Here is an 18353-nt window from a genome sequence, read left to right on the forward strand (position 1 = left end):
ACCATAGACAGGGAGAGAGGGGTAAAATCAACTATTTGAAAATGGAGACCAACTTGTTGTCAAGCGCAAAACAGGATGCAAAATTAGTCACAACAAGGGACTGAGGGTTATGGAAATAATGTGCAGACATGTTGGACACCTAAAGCCATGGATGCAGACATTTCAAAGAGAAGAGATTTTCTGGAAGTGTAGCACTTACCCAGCAGCTCCACTACCTGCAGCAGCACAGAGGAGGGCACAGTGTCCAACTCCTCCTCAGAGCACTCACTGCTCTCCCCTAGCTTCCACGTCAGTAGCTGCTCAGCAAACGCCAAGGCCAGGGGGAACTCCAGCGGCAGGGAGTGCAGCACCAGCACCGCACCAGGAGGGGGCGACACCCCTGAGAGACAGAGAGAGAGAGAGACGGTGAAACAACCTATTAAATACATGGTAATCATGTGAAACAGAAAGAAACAATAAGAACCAGGGCTGTGACGATTATGGAATTTTGGGTAGGGATTAATTGTCATGGAAATGGCCACGGTTATTGTCATCATTTTGTTGCTTGTAATACATCTTTGAAAATTAGCTTCGACACACCTAATGAACACAACACAGCTTTGGTGACACCCCAGTTTAAAAAACAAATAGTCTTGACCTCTTGCAACCTTTGGAGATCAAGCTTCTCCTCCCGACCATGCCGTTCTGGTCGTAAAATTATGACCCACTTTACCCACTTCATGTAAAAAATGTAAAACTGCTATTGGGTAAACAATATCTACTTGAATATGAAGTTGAATCCCCCTTCTCCTAAAATGTATATATTAAGAAGATTATTATTTTTGTTCACGGTTATTGTCCGTAATTGTCGGTTACACGGTTATGTGATAATTGTGCCAGCCCTAATTAGAACGTAGACAAGCTGAAAGAAGCTATTACTGTAAGCCAGGACTAAGGGAGATCAAGCACTTACCCAGTTTGATGTGCACTTTGTCGGTGGGGATGATGACAGTGGGGTATTGGTTGGTGGTGGGAGGGGGGGTGAGGCCTGTGTTGGAGGGCGAGGCATCCAGAGGGTAGCACACCGCCTCCATTAGATTGAGCTGGCCGTTCCTGCGCACCTTGTGACCCAGGCCATAAACCATGACCCGCGCCCATGGGGCTTTGTACAGGGAGGAGCTAGTGTGTGTGTGGGGGGGGGGGGATAGAGAGGCAGAAAATGGGTCACTGTAAGGCATCTAGAGTCATCAAGGTTAATGGGTTTAACTTAGAAAAAAGGTAATTGTGTTAAATTAGCTCACTCTTTACGGCAGCCTAGTTGGCTCTCTTTGCAGGAGATGATCACGAAGGCAGCACCCGGGAAGTTGACATCCATGCTGACCTTTGATTCTGATACCGGGAAGTCCTCTGAGATGAACTGCTCTGGTGCATTCTACATAACGGAACAAGGGAAATCAAGATTAACTACGTTAAAAGCAAAATATCTTCGTCCCTGGGGAAATATACATTGAGCCACAGAATCGGGAGCTAACCTGTAGGAAGCAGCAGATCTGCTTGGTGAGCTCCAGCAGGCTCTCCTCCCCCTGGTGCAGGGCGCGGGTGATGGCCACGGTGAGCCACTCCCTGATGGGCTGTGCGTTGCCCTGGTAGAACAGGTCTGTGGGAGAGCAGCTCTGGCCCTGCAGGTTGTGGAGTAGAGACTGGGCCAGCAGGATGGAGCTGGAGCTGATGGTGCCATCTGCAGGACAAAGGGAACAACATGGCACACAGATCATGAAAAGAGCTCCTCCAAATCACTCCACACACTATTTCAGTGTAGACCTTCTTATTCCATTCATTGCTCTAGCTGTATTCTATTTAACCCATTATTTTCTGTGGATTATCATCTCATCTGGAGAAAGCCACTTACCAGGCAGAGGCGGAGCCAGAAGTTGATTGGACAGCAGCTGCAGGTGTTCCAGGGTGATGTCTCGAACGGCTGGGATATGGAAGAGGCGGGTGAAGGTGTGGGGGCTTTTGGGGGCAAAGATGTTAAGTAGAGCCATGCGGCAGTAGAGCCTAGCCAGGGCACTCTCACAGCGCAGAAGCTCCCTGAAACACAGCAGGCCACGGAGGACGATTTATAGTTCTTAGCCGTGTTATTTCAGAATGTGTGTAGGAGTGGAAGTGTTAGCGTGTGTGTGTTACCTGTGGATCTGGATGTTACTGCTGTCTAGATTGACAAGGCCATTGGCAGCAGTACGGCGGGATCCAGCAGGGGGGCGCTCCAGCATCTCAATGGGATACCAGTACCTCACCAGCACCCCCTCACTGCGCAGGTACGTCTCTACCTGCACCAGCTCATTCACCTGGACATACACACAGTAGAGTGAGAGAGATCATTGACACACTGTCAAAAGAGACAAAGCTCAACTTCTCATCGCTTTGTTTCTATGAAGTGTGAAGTTCGGGTGTTCTACACTCACAGAGTCCACGTCCAGAACCACTCCGTGCAGGCCGAAGGTTTTCAACATGCCTCGGATCGCAAACTTGGGCAGGGCTGTTCCACCTGTGGTGCTGTTGGTGTTGTTGCTGTCTGGAGAGCGGATGACCACGGTCAAACCTGAGAAGAGGACACATATGTAAGGGCAAAGCCGGGTAACACTACAGCATATCAGTGTACATAATGATAATGTTTAGACATCTATATTGCAAAAAATGCAAAAAATAAAATTGAGCTCTGTGTGGACCCGAATGGTGCAGCAGTCTAAGGCACTGCATCTCAGTGCTTGCGGCGTCACTACAGATACCCTGGTTCGATTCCAGGCAGTATCACAACCGGACGTGATAGGGAGTCCCTTAGGGTGGCGCACAATTGGCAAAGCATTGTCCGGGTTTGGCCGGTGTAGGCCGTCATTGTAAATAAGAATTTGTCTTAACTGACTTGCCTAGTTAAATAAAGGTTAAATAAAAAAACATATTTAAACCAGCTATCGGGAAAATCCTGTGTTTACTAATGTATTTAAAGTAAGGGTCAAAGTTGATGTTACATAAAGGCAGGGATTTTTCTGCCATTGAAATCCTTGGGCGGGTCATTTAAGTCCAAACAGTTTTTGTTTTTGTACTATTTCAGTGTAAACTTAAACAAGATATAAATTATGTAGAAAAGATAAATGGACCTATATACACTGCTCAAAAAAATAAAGGGAACACTTAAACAACACAATGTAACTCCAAGTCAATCACACTTCTGTGAAATCAAACTGTCCACTTAGGAAGCAACACTGATTGACAATAAATTTCACATGCTGTTGTGCAAATGGAATAGACAACAGGTGGAAATTATAGGCAATTAGCAAGACACCCCCAATAAAGGAGTGGTTCTGCAGTCAGACCACTCAGTTCCTATGCTTCCTGGCTGATGTTTTGGTCACTTTTGAATGCTGGCGGTGCTTTCACTCTAGTGGTAGCATGAGACGGAGTCTACAACCCACACAAGTGGCTCAGGTAGTGCAGCTCATCCAGGATGGCACATCAATGCGAGCTGTGGCAAGAAGGTTTGCTGTGTCTGTCAGCGTAGTGTCCAGAGCATGGAGGCGCTACCAGGAGACAGGCCAGTACATCAGGAGACGTGGAGGAGGCCGTAGGAGGGCAACAACCCAGCAGCAGGACCGCTACCTCCGCCTTTGTGCAAGGAGGAGCACTGCCAGAGCCCTGCAAAATCACCTCCAGCAGGCCACAAATGTGCATTTGTCTGCTCAAACGGTCAGAAACAGACTCCATGAGGGTGGTATGAGGGCCCGACGTCCACAGGTGGGGGTTGTTCTTACAGCCCAACACCGTGCAGGACGTTTGGCATTTGCCAGAGAACACCAAGATTGGCAAATTCGCCACTGGCGCCCTGTGCTCTTCACAGATGAAAGCAGGTTCACACTGAGCACATGTGACAGACGTGACAGAGTCTGGAGACGCCGTGGAGAACGTTCTGCTGCCTGCAACATCCTCCAGCATGACCGGTTTGGCGGTGGGTCAGTCATGGTGTGGGGTGGCATTTCTTTGGGGGGCCGCACAGCCCTCCATGTGCTCGCCAGAGGTAGCCTGACTGCCATTAGGTACAGAGATGAGATCCTCAGACCCCTTGTGAGACCATATGCTGGTGCGGTTGGCCCTGGGTTCCTCCTAATGCAAGACAATGCTAGACCTCATGTGGCTGGAGTGCGTCAGCAGTTCCTGCAAGATGAAGGCATTGATGCTATGGACTGGCCCGCCCGTTCCCCAGACCTGAATCCAATTGAGCACATCTGGGACATCATGTCTCGCTCCATCCACCAACGCCACGTTGCACCACAGACTGTCCAGGAGTTGGCGGATGCTTTAGTCCAGGTCTGGGAGGAGATCCCTCAGGAGACCATCCGCCACCTCATCAGGAGCATGCCCAGGCGTTGTAGGGAGGTCATACAGGCACGTGGAGGCCACACACACTACTGAGCCTCATTTTGACTTGTTTTAAGGACGTTACATCAAAGTTGGATCAGCCTGTAGTGTGGTTTTCCACTTTAATTTTGAGTGTGACTCCAAATCCAGACCTCCATGGGTTGATAAATTTGATTTCCATTGATAATTTTTGTGTGATTTTGTTGTCAGCACATTCAACTATGTAAAGAAAAAAGTATTTAATAAGAATATTTCATTCATTCAGATCTAGGATGTGTTATTTTAGTGTTCCCTTTATTTTTTTGAGCAGTGTATATTATTTTATTATAAAATATTTGAGAACTAACAATGACTAAAATAAAAGCTAGACAAATCAGGGAAAATGTAAAATTCCCAAAACAAGGAATTTAGCAGTATTGACTTTATTACATTTGAGAAAAAAATAAAATAAACTGCATTAGCCTTGTCAAAATGCATAGAATTGCAGCTTTAAAACTGCCACGTTTTCTCTACGCTCCATGGAAAAATATGTAAAACTGCAGGAAATTGGTTTAAAAATTAAAATAATTCTCTACACCTCCAAGATGAGGGCCTCTAAAATGTTCTCTAAAATTCAGCCGCCCAGACCGCGCCCCGTGCCACGCCCACCACCTAAGTCCCTTTTTGATCCAGAAGAAAAACTGAAATGATTCAATAACTAAGACCTCTAGCATTGTGTTGGGTGCAAGTGCAGGGGACCTTTGCGGACTTTGTCGATGGTGAACTTGTTGGCCTCCTCCTTGATGTCCTCGATGGTGGGGAGGTAGAGGTCCCGGGGGATGCCCCCGTTCTCTTCATATAGGAACTCCACTGTCTGCCGGGCTATGTCAACCATGCCTGCAAAACATATATAATAAAAACACCACAAAAGAACAAATGTCAAAAAACATATTTCACTTTGTTTTAAAAAGGTCAAACAGTGGAGTCAATAGGGAGTTGCTCTTTAAAACGGAGTTACAGAGTTTCCCACCTCTTTCACCACCTAGTTTTCAGTGAGTGTCCCAAACTTTCCCCACATATTATTGTTTTACAGCCTGAATTTATTGTGATACTGGCCTACACAGAATTTTTATAAATTAATACAAAATTAAAAAGCTGAAATCTCTTGAGTCAATAAGTATTCAACCCCTCTTATGGCAAGCTTAAATAAGTTCAGTAGTTAAAATGTGCTTAACAAGTTACATAATAAGTTGCATGGACTCACTATGTGTGCAATAACAGTGTTAAACATGATTTTTGAATGACTACCTCCTCTCTGTACCCCACACATACAGATAATTGTAAGGTCCCTCAGTCGAGCAGGGAATTTCAAACACAGATTCAACAACAAAGACCAGGGAGGTTTTCGAATGCCTCGAAAATGGCGGAACCTATTGGTAGATGGGTAAAAATAGGCAGACATTGAATGTCCCTTTGAGCATGGTGAAGTTATTACACTACGGATGGTGTATCAATACATCCAGTCACTACAAAGATACAGACGTCCTTCTTAACTCAGTTGACGGAGAGGAAGGAAACCGAGCAGGGATTTCACCATGAGGCCACATGACTGGGCAAGGACTAGGGAGTTTTTTTGTTGATAAAAAGAAAGAATAGAGCTGAGCACAGGCAAAATCCTAGAGGAAAACAAATTCACCTTTCAGCAGGACAATAACCTAAAAACACAAGGCCAAATATACCTTGGAGTTGCTTGCCAAGACTAGATTGAATGTTCCTGAGTGGCCTAGTTACAGTTTTGACTAAAATCGTCTTGAAAATCCATGGCAAGACTTGAAAATGGCTGTCTAGCAATGATCAACAACCAACTTGACAGAGGTTGAATAATTAAAAAAATTATAATTGTACAATCTTGTGTGGAAAGCTCTTAGAGACAAATCCAGAAAGACTCACAGCTGTAATCGCTGTCAAAGGTGATTCTAACATGTATTGACTCAGGGGTGTGAATACTTATGAAAAATAGATATTTCTGTATTTCATTTTCAATAAATCTGCAAAGATTTAAAAAATATATATAATGTTTTCACTTTGTCATTATGGGGTATTGTGTGTATGTAGATGGGTGAGGGGAAAAAAATATTATTCTCACCCAGCTGCAGTGCTCCCTTGATCTGGTCCAGACCAGACTTCCTCTCTGCCTCGTTGCGAAAGCGTCGGCGGATGGTGGGGAACACCTTTGTCTCCCAGGCCTTCACCAGCAGGGCATAGTGGTCCTCCTGGGAGGGGGTAGGGGGTGGACAGCAGTACATTCATGCCCACTGAAAAATCTGGATACCAAAAAGATAAGTAAATATGGTATTTCTCAGCAAGACTTTCAACTCACCCTTGGGACATCGTCATCATCTTCGTCATCACTCTCGTCATCAGCAATAGGCGGGGGGTGTGCGTCAGGCCCTGAGGTGACCAGATTCTCGTAACTCAGCTCCACCTTGTAGTGGCATGATGAGTCACTGTTGTACTCTGTCCCGACAGGGGAGGACAAACAACAAAGCCAGTTCTTACAAACGCTACCAACTGGGACGCACACATACACACAGACCAGACAGTGAGGAGGGTGAGGGTTAGCTGTAGTGGGGTTTACCAAACAGCAAACATAACAGAGGACTGAAATAACACCAGGTTAAGTAAAACAATATATTTTAGGTTAAGTGACCGGATGGGACCAGAACATCAGGCACACCAAACCAGGTCAAAGGTTTAAACTAAGACACGTTAATTTGGTGCAGGAAGGGGGAAGGTGATAGGAACATACGTTGCTGGGCAACTGCTACTGCGGCGATCCGACAGGGGGGTCCATGGGAGCCAGAGTCAGATGCCACACTAGCACCCGCATCATTGTCACTGTCAGATGCCATGGCGAAGGGGAGGGCCTCAAAGTTAGCACTGATTTCTTCTGCCAAGTCAACACAGAGGTCAGCAGCATTGCGGTGTGCTTGTCCCTCTGCGTACGCAAACGCCCGGCAACCAAAGTTGGCACGAATCTTTGTGTTCTAAACAAAATACAACACACACCATGACAAACATAAGCTGCATTCATTGGTCTTTAAATCTAGCTTGACATGTCCAGGCATAAAGGCCCACCTTCTTCTGAATGTGCACCAGAGGCCACATGCCCCCTGCTACATCCTCCAGGAAGGGGCTCAGGCGCTGGCCACAGTAGGTGAAGTAGACCCGCCCTTTAGGGGCCTGGCCGGGGGGTGGAGGGGTGCCCTCTGAGCGCTCCCAGCCAATGCCCGCAACATCCCCTATAGGCAGGAAGAGAAGATACATGGAGTTCAAAATCAGATGTTTCACCAATATCTGTTAAATATGCAATACAAATTGGTTGGCATAAGTAAAAAAAATATATATATATATATATATAAATAAAGTAAAATGAATGATGGGAAAAATAGGAGGTAGGTGATATTATGAAATTAGATAAAAAGGATTGTTTCCTATCTCACCAGGAAGTAGGGCCACGTCCAGCCTCACACTCTTCCACTGCAGAAGACTGGAGCCATTATAGTGCACAGCCCTACCATTACTGAAAGGGTGAAACAGAGACAGAGACAGGGGTAGGATGAAACAGAAAGGAAAGAAAGAAAGGTCAGCACTCAGTCAGAGACAGGGCAGTGGGAAACCTCTGAGATTACAGCTGTAAACTCCATATGAACACATACTTGTGAAAGAGGCAGGTGCCAACAGGGTTGGTCCACGCTCCGTCTCTCTTCTCTGCTTCTGTGGCAAAGCCGAAAGACGCAATAGGACCACTGTCATCTTCTGAGTCTCCATAGGAGGCTATCTCTATCTCCCAGTAAAAGGAAGGCGCCTACAGGAAAAAGAGAGAGAGGAATTTTAAGATTCCAAATTAGTCAGCCTGCTTCATAAGCACGCAAAACTGAATTTTCATTCATATAAAACCCAGTGCCATTCCCAAGACATCCAGTTAGCGTAGAGGTGCCCACCTGAACAGGAACAGGTGAGGTGGCATAGATGAAGGTTCCCCTGGGCAGGCCTCCTCCAGCACTGGGGTCGGCCAGGAAGGTGACGGAGGTGAGACGGGATGAGAATACGCAGGCACGCACTGGAGGGAACCCCCTAGATGGACACCACGTCATCTCCTTGGGCTAGGGAGAGGTACGGAGCGGAGCAGAGAGAGTTAGGAGACTGGCCCTACAAATCTCAATCGGAATCCCTTCATCAATCAAAAATTCCTAATACGGATTTATGTCCATTATTAAAATCAGTAGATCTCAGTAGATAAATGAGTTGAGAGGCTACAGCGAAACCCACCTGGCGCCTGTCTGTCTGGAGGGGAGGGGGTGGCGGGCGAGCGCAGTCTCGGTACAGCATCCTCACTCGCTCACACTGTGCTTCAACCATGCCGAGACGCTCCCCTGCACAACACAGACGCACTGTTACACACAGCAGCCATACTTCCTTCCACACAATCAATACTACTGTCATATAGGAAAGTCAAGTCATGCTGCATTGCAGAAGTGGTCTCGTAATTGAGCACTATGCTACTGGGTGAGAGTGGGTGGTCACTCACCAGGACTGCACTCCTGGGCCACTAGGTTGAGCACCTCCACAGCAGCAGGACACTGCTGAATGAACTCCTCACAGAACGAGCTGTCCTCCAGGAGCTGGGCCATCACCAGACATGCCCTGGAACACACACATTTAACCCTCAATATTAACTAAGCAAAACAAATATACAGTGCTTTCAGGAAAGTACTTTTTACACATTTTGTTACATTTCAGCCTTATTCTAAAATTGATTAAATAAAACATTTTCCTCAGCAATCTACATACAATACCCCTTAATGATGAAGCAAAAACAGGTTAAGAAATTTTGCAAATGTATTAAAAATAAAAATCAGAAATGCCACATTTACATAAGTATTCAGACCCTTTGCTATGAGACTCAGGTACATCCTGTTTCTATTGACCATCCATGAAAAGTTTCTACAACTTGGGAGCCCACCTGTGGTAAATTCAATTGATTGGACATGATTTGGAAAGGCACACGCCTGTCTATATAAGGTCCCACAGTTGACAGTGCATGTCAGAGCAAAAACCAAGCAACGAGGTCCAAGTGATAGTCCATAGAGCTCGGAGACAGGATTGTGTCGAGGCACAGACCTGGGGAAGGGTACCAAAAATGTCTGCAGCATTGAAGGTCCCCAAGAACACAGTGGCCTCCATCATTCTTAAACGGAAGAAGACTCCAAGACTCTTCCTGGAGCTGGCCCGCCTGGCCAAACTGAGCAATCGGGGGATTAGGGCCTTGGTCAGGGAGGTGATCAAGAACCCGATGGTCACTCTGACAGAGCTCTAGAGTTCCTCTGTGGAGACGGGAGAACATTCCAGAAGGAATCAGGCCTTCATGGTCGACCGGTACCCCTGCACATGGACTCTGTACCGGTACCCCCTGTATATAGTCTCGCTATTGTTAATTGTTACTGCTGCTCTTTAACTACTTGTTATTCTTATTTGTATTTTTTTAACTGCATTGTTGGTTAGGGGCTTGTAAGCATTTCACTGTTGTATTTGGCACATGTGACTAATAAAATGTTATTTGATTTTGATTTGATGCAAAGAAAACTACTAAAGGATACCAATAAGTAGAAGAGACTTGCTTGGCCAAGAAACATGAGCAATGGACATTAGACGGGTGGAAATCCAAATTAGAGATTTTGGGTTCCAACCGCCGTGTCTTTGTGAGACACAGAGTAGGTGAACGGATGATCTCCGCATGTGCGGTTCCCACCGTGAAGCATGGAGGAGGTGTGATGGTGCTTTGCTGGTGACACTGTCAGTGATTTATTTAGAATTCCAGGCACACTTAACCAGCATGGTTACCACAGCATTCTGCAGTGATACGCCATCCCATCTGATTTGCGCTTAGTGGGACTATCATTTGCTTTTCAACAGAACAATGACCCAAAACACCTCCTAGCTGTGTAAGGGCTATTTGACTAAGGAGAGTGATGGAGTGCTGCATCTGATGACCTGGCCTCTACAATCACCCAATCTCATCCCAACAAGTGCTGTAGAAACTCCTTCAAGACTGTTGGAAAAGCATTCCAGGTGACTACCTCATGAAGCTGGTTGAGAGAATGCCAAGAGTGTGAAAAGCTGTCAAGGAATCTGAAATATGTTTTGATTTGTTCAACACTTTTTTTGGTTAATACATGATTCCATATGTGTTATTTCATAGTTTTGATGTCTTCACTATTATTCTACAATGTAAAAAAAAAAAAATGTATGAGTAGCTTTGTCCAAACTTTTTACTGGTAGTATGTATGTCTATATATCCATGAGTCCTAGCCCGAAGAAAAAAAAACGAACTAAATTAACGATTGTGCCGTTATATAATATATAGCCCACTGCATATTACGCATGGCAGATTTTTTCAAATATTTTTTATCATAATTAGTCTAGCCCACTGGTTCTCAATCCTGGTCCTGGGGACCCAAAGGGTGCACATTTTTGTTTTTGCTCTAGCACTACACAGCTGATTCAAATTATCATCTCATCAAAAAACTTGAAAGATTTGAATCAGGTGTGTAGTCCTAGTGCAAAATAAATAAATAAAGTGCAACCCTTTGGGTCCCCAGGACCAGGATTGAGAACCACTGTTCTAGCCTATACTCCAAAATTAAACAAATTCTAGGAAATCGACTTTGAGTGTGGACTGTATTATTATGCATACTGGATGGATTTTTTGCTATGTTCCAAAATGTTCTATCCATGAGGCACGTATAGGCCTAGGCGATACTGTTGGTTCATTGATTGTGCAGGGCGGCTTACAGAGTTAGCCTACAATTATCGTGAAACTCTGTATGCCATGGGCTCTCCAACCCTGAGGAACAGAGCGCAAGCAAATCATCAATAGCCTTTAGTCGCATCATGCAGCCCATATATGTTTTGATTTCTAAGACATTCTAAGGTTTGTATCATTCACAACTAAAGTTGACAAATAACTCTAAATCTAGTGTATTGGACCAGTAGCAAATGATATATTTTACGCTCAACATAGCCACTTCATATGTGCACTCGCTCCGGAATGGGAAAAATATCCTTTCTAAGTTCAATTATATTCTTCTTACTATAAAATCATATAATATTAAATAACGTCACAGAACTCATAGGCATGTCTTGTCTGCTAAATGAACAAGCAAGCATACAGCATGGTGCATAGCCAGATAACACACAGTAGGCCAACTCATATTCTGTTCTTTCTTCATAATGTTTCTTTAGACCTGCCTAAAATAAATAATGGATTTATTGTGATGTGTATATTAAATTGATTTAGACTTTTTTTTTAATTAAGATGTTCCAAAAGCGGCTTGTATGCTGCTTGTATGCTGCTTGTATGCTGCTTGAATGCTGCTTGAATGCTGCTTGAATGCTGCTTGTATGCTGCTTGTATGCTGCTTGTATGCTGCTTGTATGCGTGGAGGCCTGGAAAAGCTAAACGTGTTTATGTTAATTAACGGTCAATTACCATGAGACCGGCACTCGTTTGCATGACAATAACCGGCAAAATGTCATGACCACCACAGCCCTAGTGCAGAGACACACTTTTCGGAGCAGAAAAACGTTATGACCAAGATAATGTCCTCAGTAGTGATTTACCTGGTCCTGATTTCAGCCAACAGGCGGACGGCAGCCATAACAGGACTGGAGCCATCTCCTGAGGCGGGGAGGGAGGAGTGGATGGACAGACTGCCCTCCTGTGGCAGAAGCATGGACTGTACCGCCTGCACCACCTTCTCTGTGATGGAAAGCTTGTAGAGGGGCATCGCCTGGGAGAGAAAGAGGGGGAGGGGAGAGGGACAGGGATGAGAAGAGAAGAGAAGAGAACATTAAATTAGTCTACTAGTGAACATTAAAGCACTTTCATCATTTTCAGTCAAGTTACGTTATGTGTGTCTGACTTCTCTAACCCTCCCTGTTCTTACCTCAGAGCGGGGAGTGCAGAGGCGGGAGATGGGCACCGTCAGGATGTCTGAGGCCTTGCAGGCCTTCCTGTACTCGCAGGAAGGGAACTTCACCGTGGCAATGCCCTCCTGCTCGTTGATGGACATGACCACACCCACGCTGCCCAGCACTCCTTTACCCACCACCTGAGGGAGCAGAGGGACCATGATGAGAAACATGCACTGACCATTCACTGCTATAGCTCTTGCTGCCCACAGCACTGTTGGCCTGGTATAGTGTTGTATGTACCCAGCATGTTAATTTCACCACAGAGACAGGTACAATGCATGTTGCTAAGGGTGTACTGCTAAGTCTTCTTATGGATCTATCAACTTGTGCTCCTCTCCTAACCCACCTGGACCTCTGAGCCAATCTTGATGGTCTCCTTGAAGCCTCCGAGGGCGCAGAGTGCCGCCACAGCCTGCCTGCCGATGGCCTGGAGTTTAGCCAGCTTCCTGCCGCTGCTGCTACCGTTCTCCAGGATGCTCTCAGCATACTTTCCCAGCTGTGGGATGAACATCAGTGCTCTGGACAGCACCTGGCACAGTCATCAGTAGCGGTAAGTCCATGTGTTATCACTATGATCTTCATATACAGTATATTCTTAGAATTACATGGCTCTAGCATCTGCAAGTAGACCTTAGAATGGCTGCAGCTGCCTCTAAAACCTATGCATTCTGATGGTGCTTTACCTTCTCTGCAGTGCTGGTCCAGATCTGGGCGGTGTTGGACTCGGGAGCTGTGAGCAGGCTGTGCAGCAGGGCGATGACCTCAGCAGCCATACTGTTGGCCACATGTCCACTGATGAAGGGCCTGATTGGGTCGGACCTGAACAGTGGAGGGAAAGAGAGGAGACCGGTTAGAATCGTTCTCCCCTCTGGTTAACTAGAACTAGTGTAGCAGATTCAATTCCACTGGTATTACGGTTATACAAAAGTCATAATATAAATCTTGCACAGCTTGAGTGTCACACCAACCTGGCCAGTTCAGAGTTCCTGTCCCGACACACAGCGGTCTGAGCGCTCTTCTTCTTGTCCCCCGTGGTGACTCCTCCAGCAGCCTCCGGGACCAGAGCCTCCACAGGCGGGCCCACACTCACTATCAGCCCAGACTGGGCCCACTTATTGGCCTTCCTCAGGGCGGCAGCAGCCTCCTCTGTGATCACCTCACAGCTACCACTCTGGTGAGGTGAATGAGAGGGATGAGGAAGGAGCAGATCAGCCAGGAATAAATGGTATGATTCTTGAACATATGCCTTGACTAGGTTTAATTCTTCACTATTCTTCTTTCACTTGGTGACTGTTAACTCGAAATGACACAACGACAAAGTTCCAGTTTAACAAAGTTTACTATACTATATGAACACACTACAAGTAGCCATTACACTCGAGGCTAGGTCCAACAACGACTCAACTTCCTGCGCATGCGCACTCTTGACTGAGTGATAGCCCCGTAATAACAGAAATATATGGATACTTAAAACATGAACTTAACAATCTCCCCCTTTTCTTTAAAGACAAATAAAACATCAACAACATAATTAAATGTCCAAGTATTATTCAAGATTCCCCATTACAAATGGGTTGTGTGACAGTTTTTATTTGTATTACTCAAGCTGCCACTTTCCATTACTGAGAGCCTGTAGGAGCGAGAGCCTGTAGGAGCACAAGACCGGATGCTCCTTTTTTAGTCAGACAGTCAGCAAGCTTTTCCTTTGTAGTTGACCACAGAATCCGCTGGATTCTCTGTGCTTGAATAAGTTCCTTGATGCTGCTAATCTCAAAGTCTTTTCTCTGACAGACTTGGTTGACTTCACAGCATCAACTAATGAGTAGTTGACAGTGACACAAACTACAGGTAGAAAGTGCCGTTTTGTCCCACCAGTGTTAACCTAGCGAAGCATCACTGAAGACAACTAGTTTCAAAGAGTCATCTTTTCCAACATGCTGAAACTTTAGTCACTTTTTGTGATTTCAGTTTACGAACAACTTTGTTTGCCTCATGAATGGTTTGTACAGTGGCGTGTTTTGTGTTAGATGCCAAGTTGCAACCATCAAACCAGGTCTACTCTGTCTCGCAGCCCATAAAATTTGTCCTATCTTTGACCTCAATTGACCAGCTTCAATTCCACAGAGGGGAATTCCTTTGTACGGCTCTTGAAGAATCCATGTGGATAGGTTGAAGATTCTTGATATAGCTCTCCTGTTGCATCAGTATTTTTCCATCAACTGTAATAAACTCTATGCCAACATAACAAAAATGATCATGCTCCTCACGGCCAACCTAGAAAACAGCTTTGAGGTGTGGAATCACAGTTGAAGCAAAGGTCTGTGAGCCACCCCAGATAAAGTCATCAACATGACAGGCAAGTACTCCAGTCACATTGCAGTCTTGATCAAGCCAATAGAAGACTGCAGGATCCACTTGTGACATTTTTCCACCTGTATTCAGCATTGTTGCCTTGACTTTGTTGTACCAGTAGAGTGATCCATCTGCCAGTCCATACACACACTTCTTTAGTTTCCACAGTGTTCCTTCGCTTTTAGCTTCAGGCGGAGGTCGGATGTGAATGTCCCTTGACAGCTCTGTTCCCTGCAAAAATCCATATTTGATGTCTATGGAATTAAGTTTCCATTTTTTCTGGCAGATCACTGACATCAGCAATCTGAGTGACTCTGAGGTGCATGTCGGTGAGTCTTTTGGGAGTTCTTTAGCAGCCAGCTCCTCAAAACCTCTAGCCACTAGACGTGCTTTGGGCACTATTCCAGTTAAGGATTCTTTAAGGGTACACACCCACCTTGTTGAGACGCACTTTTGGCCAATGTCTTTGACTTCCTCAAACACTCCATTTTTCCTCCAATTACTGAGCTCATCTAGCTTAGCTGAGTCAAATGACACGTCCTTTGTTTCAAGTACATCATCATTTTGAATGTCATTCTGTTTTTCTCGATTTTCCATTGGTTCAATTCTGATATTATCTACAAGTGGCAGGTCAGCTGACCCTGTTGTACCAGAAAGTGTAGCTGGTTCAGAGTACTGCAAGTTGTACCAGCTCTTGTGTTTTGCTTTTCCTGCTCGTCCAATGACGGTTGCTGTATGTGGAATACCACTTTCTCTGTCCGTGTATTTAACAGTTTGTCCAGTTTTCAGATTGGAACAACCATGTTCTCTTAACACATGTGGCTGTTGAATGTTTTCCTCATTTGAACGCTCAACAGTATTACCTGTGGCATGGTTGAAGGTCTCTACTCCATTTCCTGTGTCAGTTTCAGTGTCCATATCATTGGATGCGACATCTGGTAGGTTTGTGTCTGTTACTGTGTCCTTTTTGTCATTTTCATTAGGAGACTGATTCTCAGCAACAGCCCCTCTATCTTGTTGATCATTTACTTTCCGCAATCTTGAGTGATGCACCCTGACAGTCATGCCTCCGTGCCTCACAAATATCACCACACCATCTTGACCAATGACTACTCCCGGTCCTTTCCACTCTTGACAGTCAACTCGTTTGTAGTACACTTTGTTTCCAGTTTCGTACTTCTCATCATCATTGTTCCCTGAACTGCTGAGTAACTTCTGAAGTCTGTCAACTGTATCATGTCCAAACTATTTGTAAAGCTTTAACAATACTTTGTGTTTTTCTTTAGTGCTCATGTTCTCTACGTCAGTCAGAATCTCATTTTTGCATGGACTCTGTGTGATGTCTTTGTCTAAAATGTTTACACAATAGTGGCCTGAGGTAGTAAGTTCAAGAGTCACTGGTTGTTTAAACATCACTGCCTTGTCATTTTTTATGTCTAGTACAGCCCCTGCCTTCTTGAGGGAAGCTTTGCTTAATAGTAAGGGGATATCTGTAGGGACCACCTCTGTTTCAATGTGACACTTAGTCTGACCAATCTTTGCTGGTATCTTAACTCTCTTGGTAGAATGGACAATTCTCCCATCTCCAAATTTGAAAGCTCTGTTGCTTGGTGTGTCAATCATATTTTGTACTTCTTTCATATTTAGTTCACTGACATAGCTATCAAGCCATTTTGCACCACACACTGTCCGTGTACATGCAGTATCAATCACAGCAGATCCTAAGGATTCAACTATAAAAATCTCAGTATCAAAAGCAGATTCATTTGAAAACAGTGTAATGTTACACTGCTCTATCTCTGTGTTTACATTTTCCTCTGTTAGTTTAACTTGTTCATTTTTATGAGGACAGTCTTTAACCCAATGGTAAGTGCTTTGACAAATTGCACATTTTGATCTCCTTCCATATTTGTCCAGTGGATTTGTGCCGGGAAATGGCGCCCTCTTCTGGTTGTCTTGAGAACGTGACTTGTTGGCTCCTTTTCTGTGCTGCTCGGTGTAATATGCTGCGTCACTCACTTGCATTCCATCTGTTATTGGCGCGACAGACGTCTTCTCACCAAATATTCTTTTTAGTGCCGACTTCATAGATGCAAAAGTCAGCACAGTACAAGCAGTCAAAGCCAACTGTTTCTCCCTACCATCTAGACAAGCAGTGTCTAGCAACTTGAACCCTAACACTGCATCTGGGAGAACCATGTTGTACTTGCGCATTCTATTGTACCTCTGTTCGAAATCAATGATGTAGTCTGCCATTGCAACCGAAATATCTCTCGTAACACTGTCAAAGTTTGAATATGCCTCGTAGGCACGGTCTTTCTCTTCTTTGAGAAATACAGAATCCAGTGCTGTGATCAAAGTTCCCATACCGTCATCCTTGTTCAAATCCTCAACGGATATTTCCAGTGCTGTATCTCTCGCTCTTCCCTCGAGCGATAATACCACCGCAAGTGCTTGCTTTTTCGCGTCCAGATTAGTAACGCGTATCCAGATTCCCAGTTCATTTTTCCAACTTTCGTACGACCTCTTCTCGTCGAAGCGAGGTGGCACGTTGTAGTTAGAAACCATCCTCTGCTACCAATGTTAACTCGAGATGACACAACGACAAAGTTCCAGTTTAACAAAGTTTACTATACTATATGAACACACTACAAGTAGCCATTACACTCGAGGCTAGGTCCAACAACGACTCAACTTCCTGCGCATGCGCACTCTTGACTGAGTGATAGCCCCGTAATAACAGAAATATAGGGATACTTAAAACATGAACTTAACAGTGACACCCCAATGACATTTGCAGCCACATGAAAACTTTAAAACAGGCCTGACCTTGGTCATGTCTCTATCCATCTTCACCACCTTCTCCATGTTGGCTCCAGTTCCAAGGCGGAACGGCCGGCCTTCTGAGCTGCTGCAAGCCACCAGGGAGGAAAAGCACAGGTGTCAGAGACTGCATGGATGGTTTGGCACAAATGAAGTTAAAAGGTCTCCGGAGGTATTACGATGAGTATTACCTGAGCAGTGGCTGTAGCACCTCATGAGAGGACTGGTCCTCCCGCTTGTGGATAAAGATGGACAGTTTGCCATCCACAGCCTCGCACTCCTCCCCAGCGTCCTTATCTGACTTCAGGGTTCCCTTGGGGCTGGAGCGGCTCAGGCTGGTGTCTGGCTCTGAGGAGCTGGGGGACAGCAGGGTCTGGCAGCCTGGTGGGGGACACGGTGTTAGAGACAGCAGTCTAACAGAGGCCAGATATCTCATGACCAACATGTCAAGACCAAAGAGTCCTACCTGGTACTACGTAGTCAGCCAGCTTGGCCAGCAGCAGAGCGGCGATGCGTGAGGCGGGGTCGGTGGCGTCCTGCTGCTCAGCATCCAGGGTGTTGATGGAGTAGCTCCAGGAGGGTAGCGCCACGTTGCCACAGTCCTCTACACTCATCAGGGGCAGGGCAGCACGGCACAGCTGCAGGATGATCAGCACCAGCTTGGGAGACGGCCGCTGGTCCAGCAGCAGGGACAGGAGCTTGGACACACAGGCTGGCTGGCTCAGGATAGCCTTCCCTATGTGGCTCCTGGAGGAACGCCAGACAGTCAT

General features: G+C 45.6%; 1 protein-coding gene across 1 annotated transcript in view; it reads right to left on the bottom strand.

The window, feature by feature from the left end:
• The window catches only part of LOC120051219 (probable E3 ubiquitin-protein ligase HECTD4), a 60028-nt gene that overhangs the window by 14856 nt on the left and 26819 nt on the right, over window positions 1-18353 (bottom strand). Inside the window, exons 36-60 of the mRNA XM_038997962.1 lie at window positions 18050-18330; window positions 17775-17964; window positions 17590-17671; window positions 13377-13579; window positions 13092-13227; window positions 12755-12937; window positions 12381-12545; window positions 12055-12224; window positions 8963-9078; window positions 8704-8807; window positions 8376-8537; window positions 8091-8239; window positions 7875-7954; window positions 7510-7673; window positions 7181-7418; window positions 6752-6888; window positions 6518-6644; window positions 5131-5268; window positions 2445-2581; window positions 2167-2327; window positions 1889-2070; window positions 1512-1717; window positions 1281-1411; window positions 953-1158; window positions 200-379 (exon numbers count right to left, since the gene is read on the bottom strand). Of these exons, the coding sequence (XP_038853890.1) occupies window positions 200-379; window positions 953-1158; window positions 1281-1411; window positions 1512-1717; window positions 1889-2070; window positions 2167-2327; window positions 2445-2581; window positions 5131-5268; window positions 6518-6644; window positions 6752-6888; window positions 7181-7418; window positions 7510-7673; window positions 7875-7954; window positions 8091-8239; window positions 8376-8537; window positions 8704-8807; window positions 8963-9078; window positions 12055-12224; window positions 12381-12545; window positions 12755-12937; window positions 13092-13227; window positions 13377-13579; window positions 17590-17671; window positions 17775-17964; window positions 18050-18330 (4028 nt within the window). The remainder of the gene's footprint in view (window positions 1-199; window positions 380-952; window positions 1159-1280; window positions 1412-1511; window positions 1718-1888; window positions 2071-2166; window positions 2328-2444; window positions 2582-5130; window positions 5269-6517; window positions 6645-6751; window positions 6889-7180; window positions 7419-7509; window positions 7674-7874; window positions 7955-8090; window positions 8240-8375; window positions 8538-8703; window positions 8808-8962; window positions 9079-12054; window positions 12225-12380; window positions 12546-12754; window positions 12938-13091; window positions 13228-13376; window positions 13580-17589; window positions 17672-17774; window positions 17965-18049; window positions 18331-18353) is intronic.

The sequence above is a fragment of the Salvelinus namaycush genome, chromosome 1, assembly GCF_016432855.1.
Source record: "Salvelinus namaycush isolate Seneca chromosome 1, SaNama_1.0, whole genome shotgun sequence".
Lineage (NCBI taxonomy): Eukaryota > Metazoa > Chordata > Actinopteri > Salmoniformes > Salmonidae > Salvelinus > Salvelinus namaycush.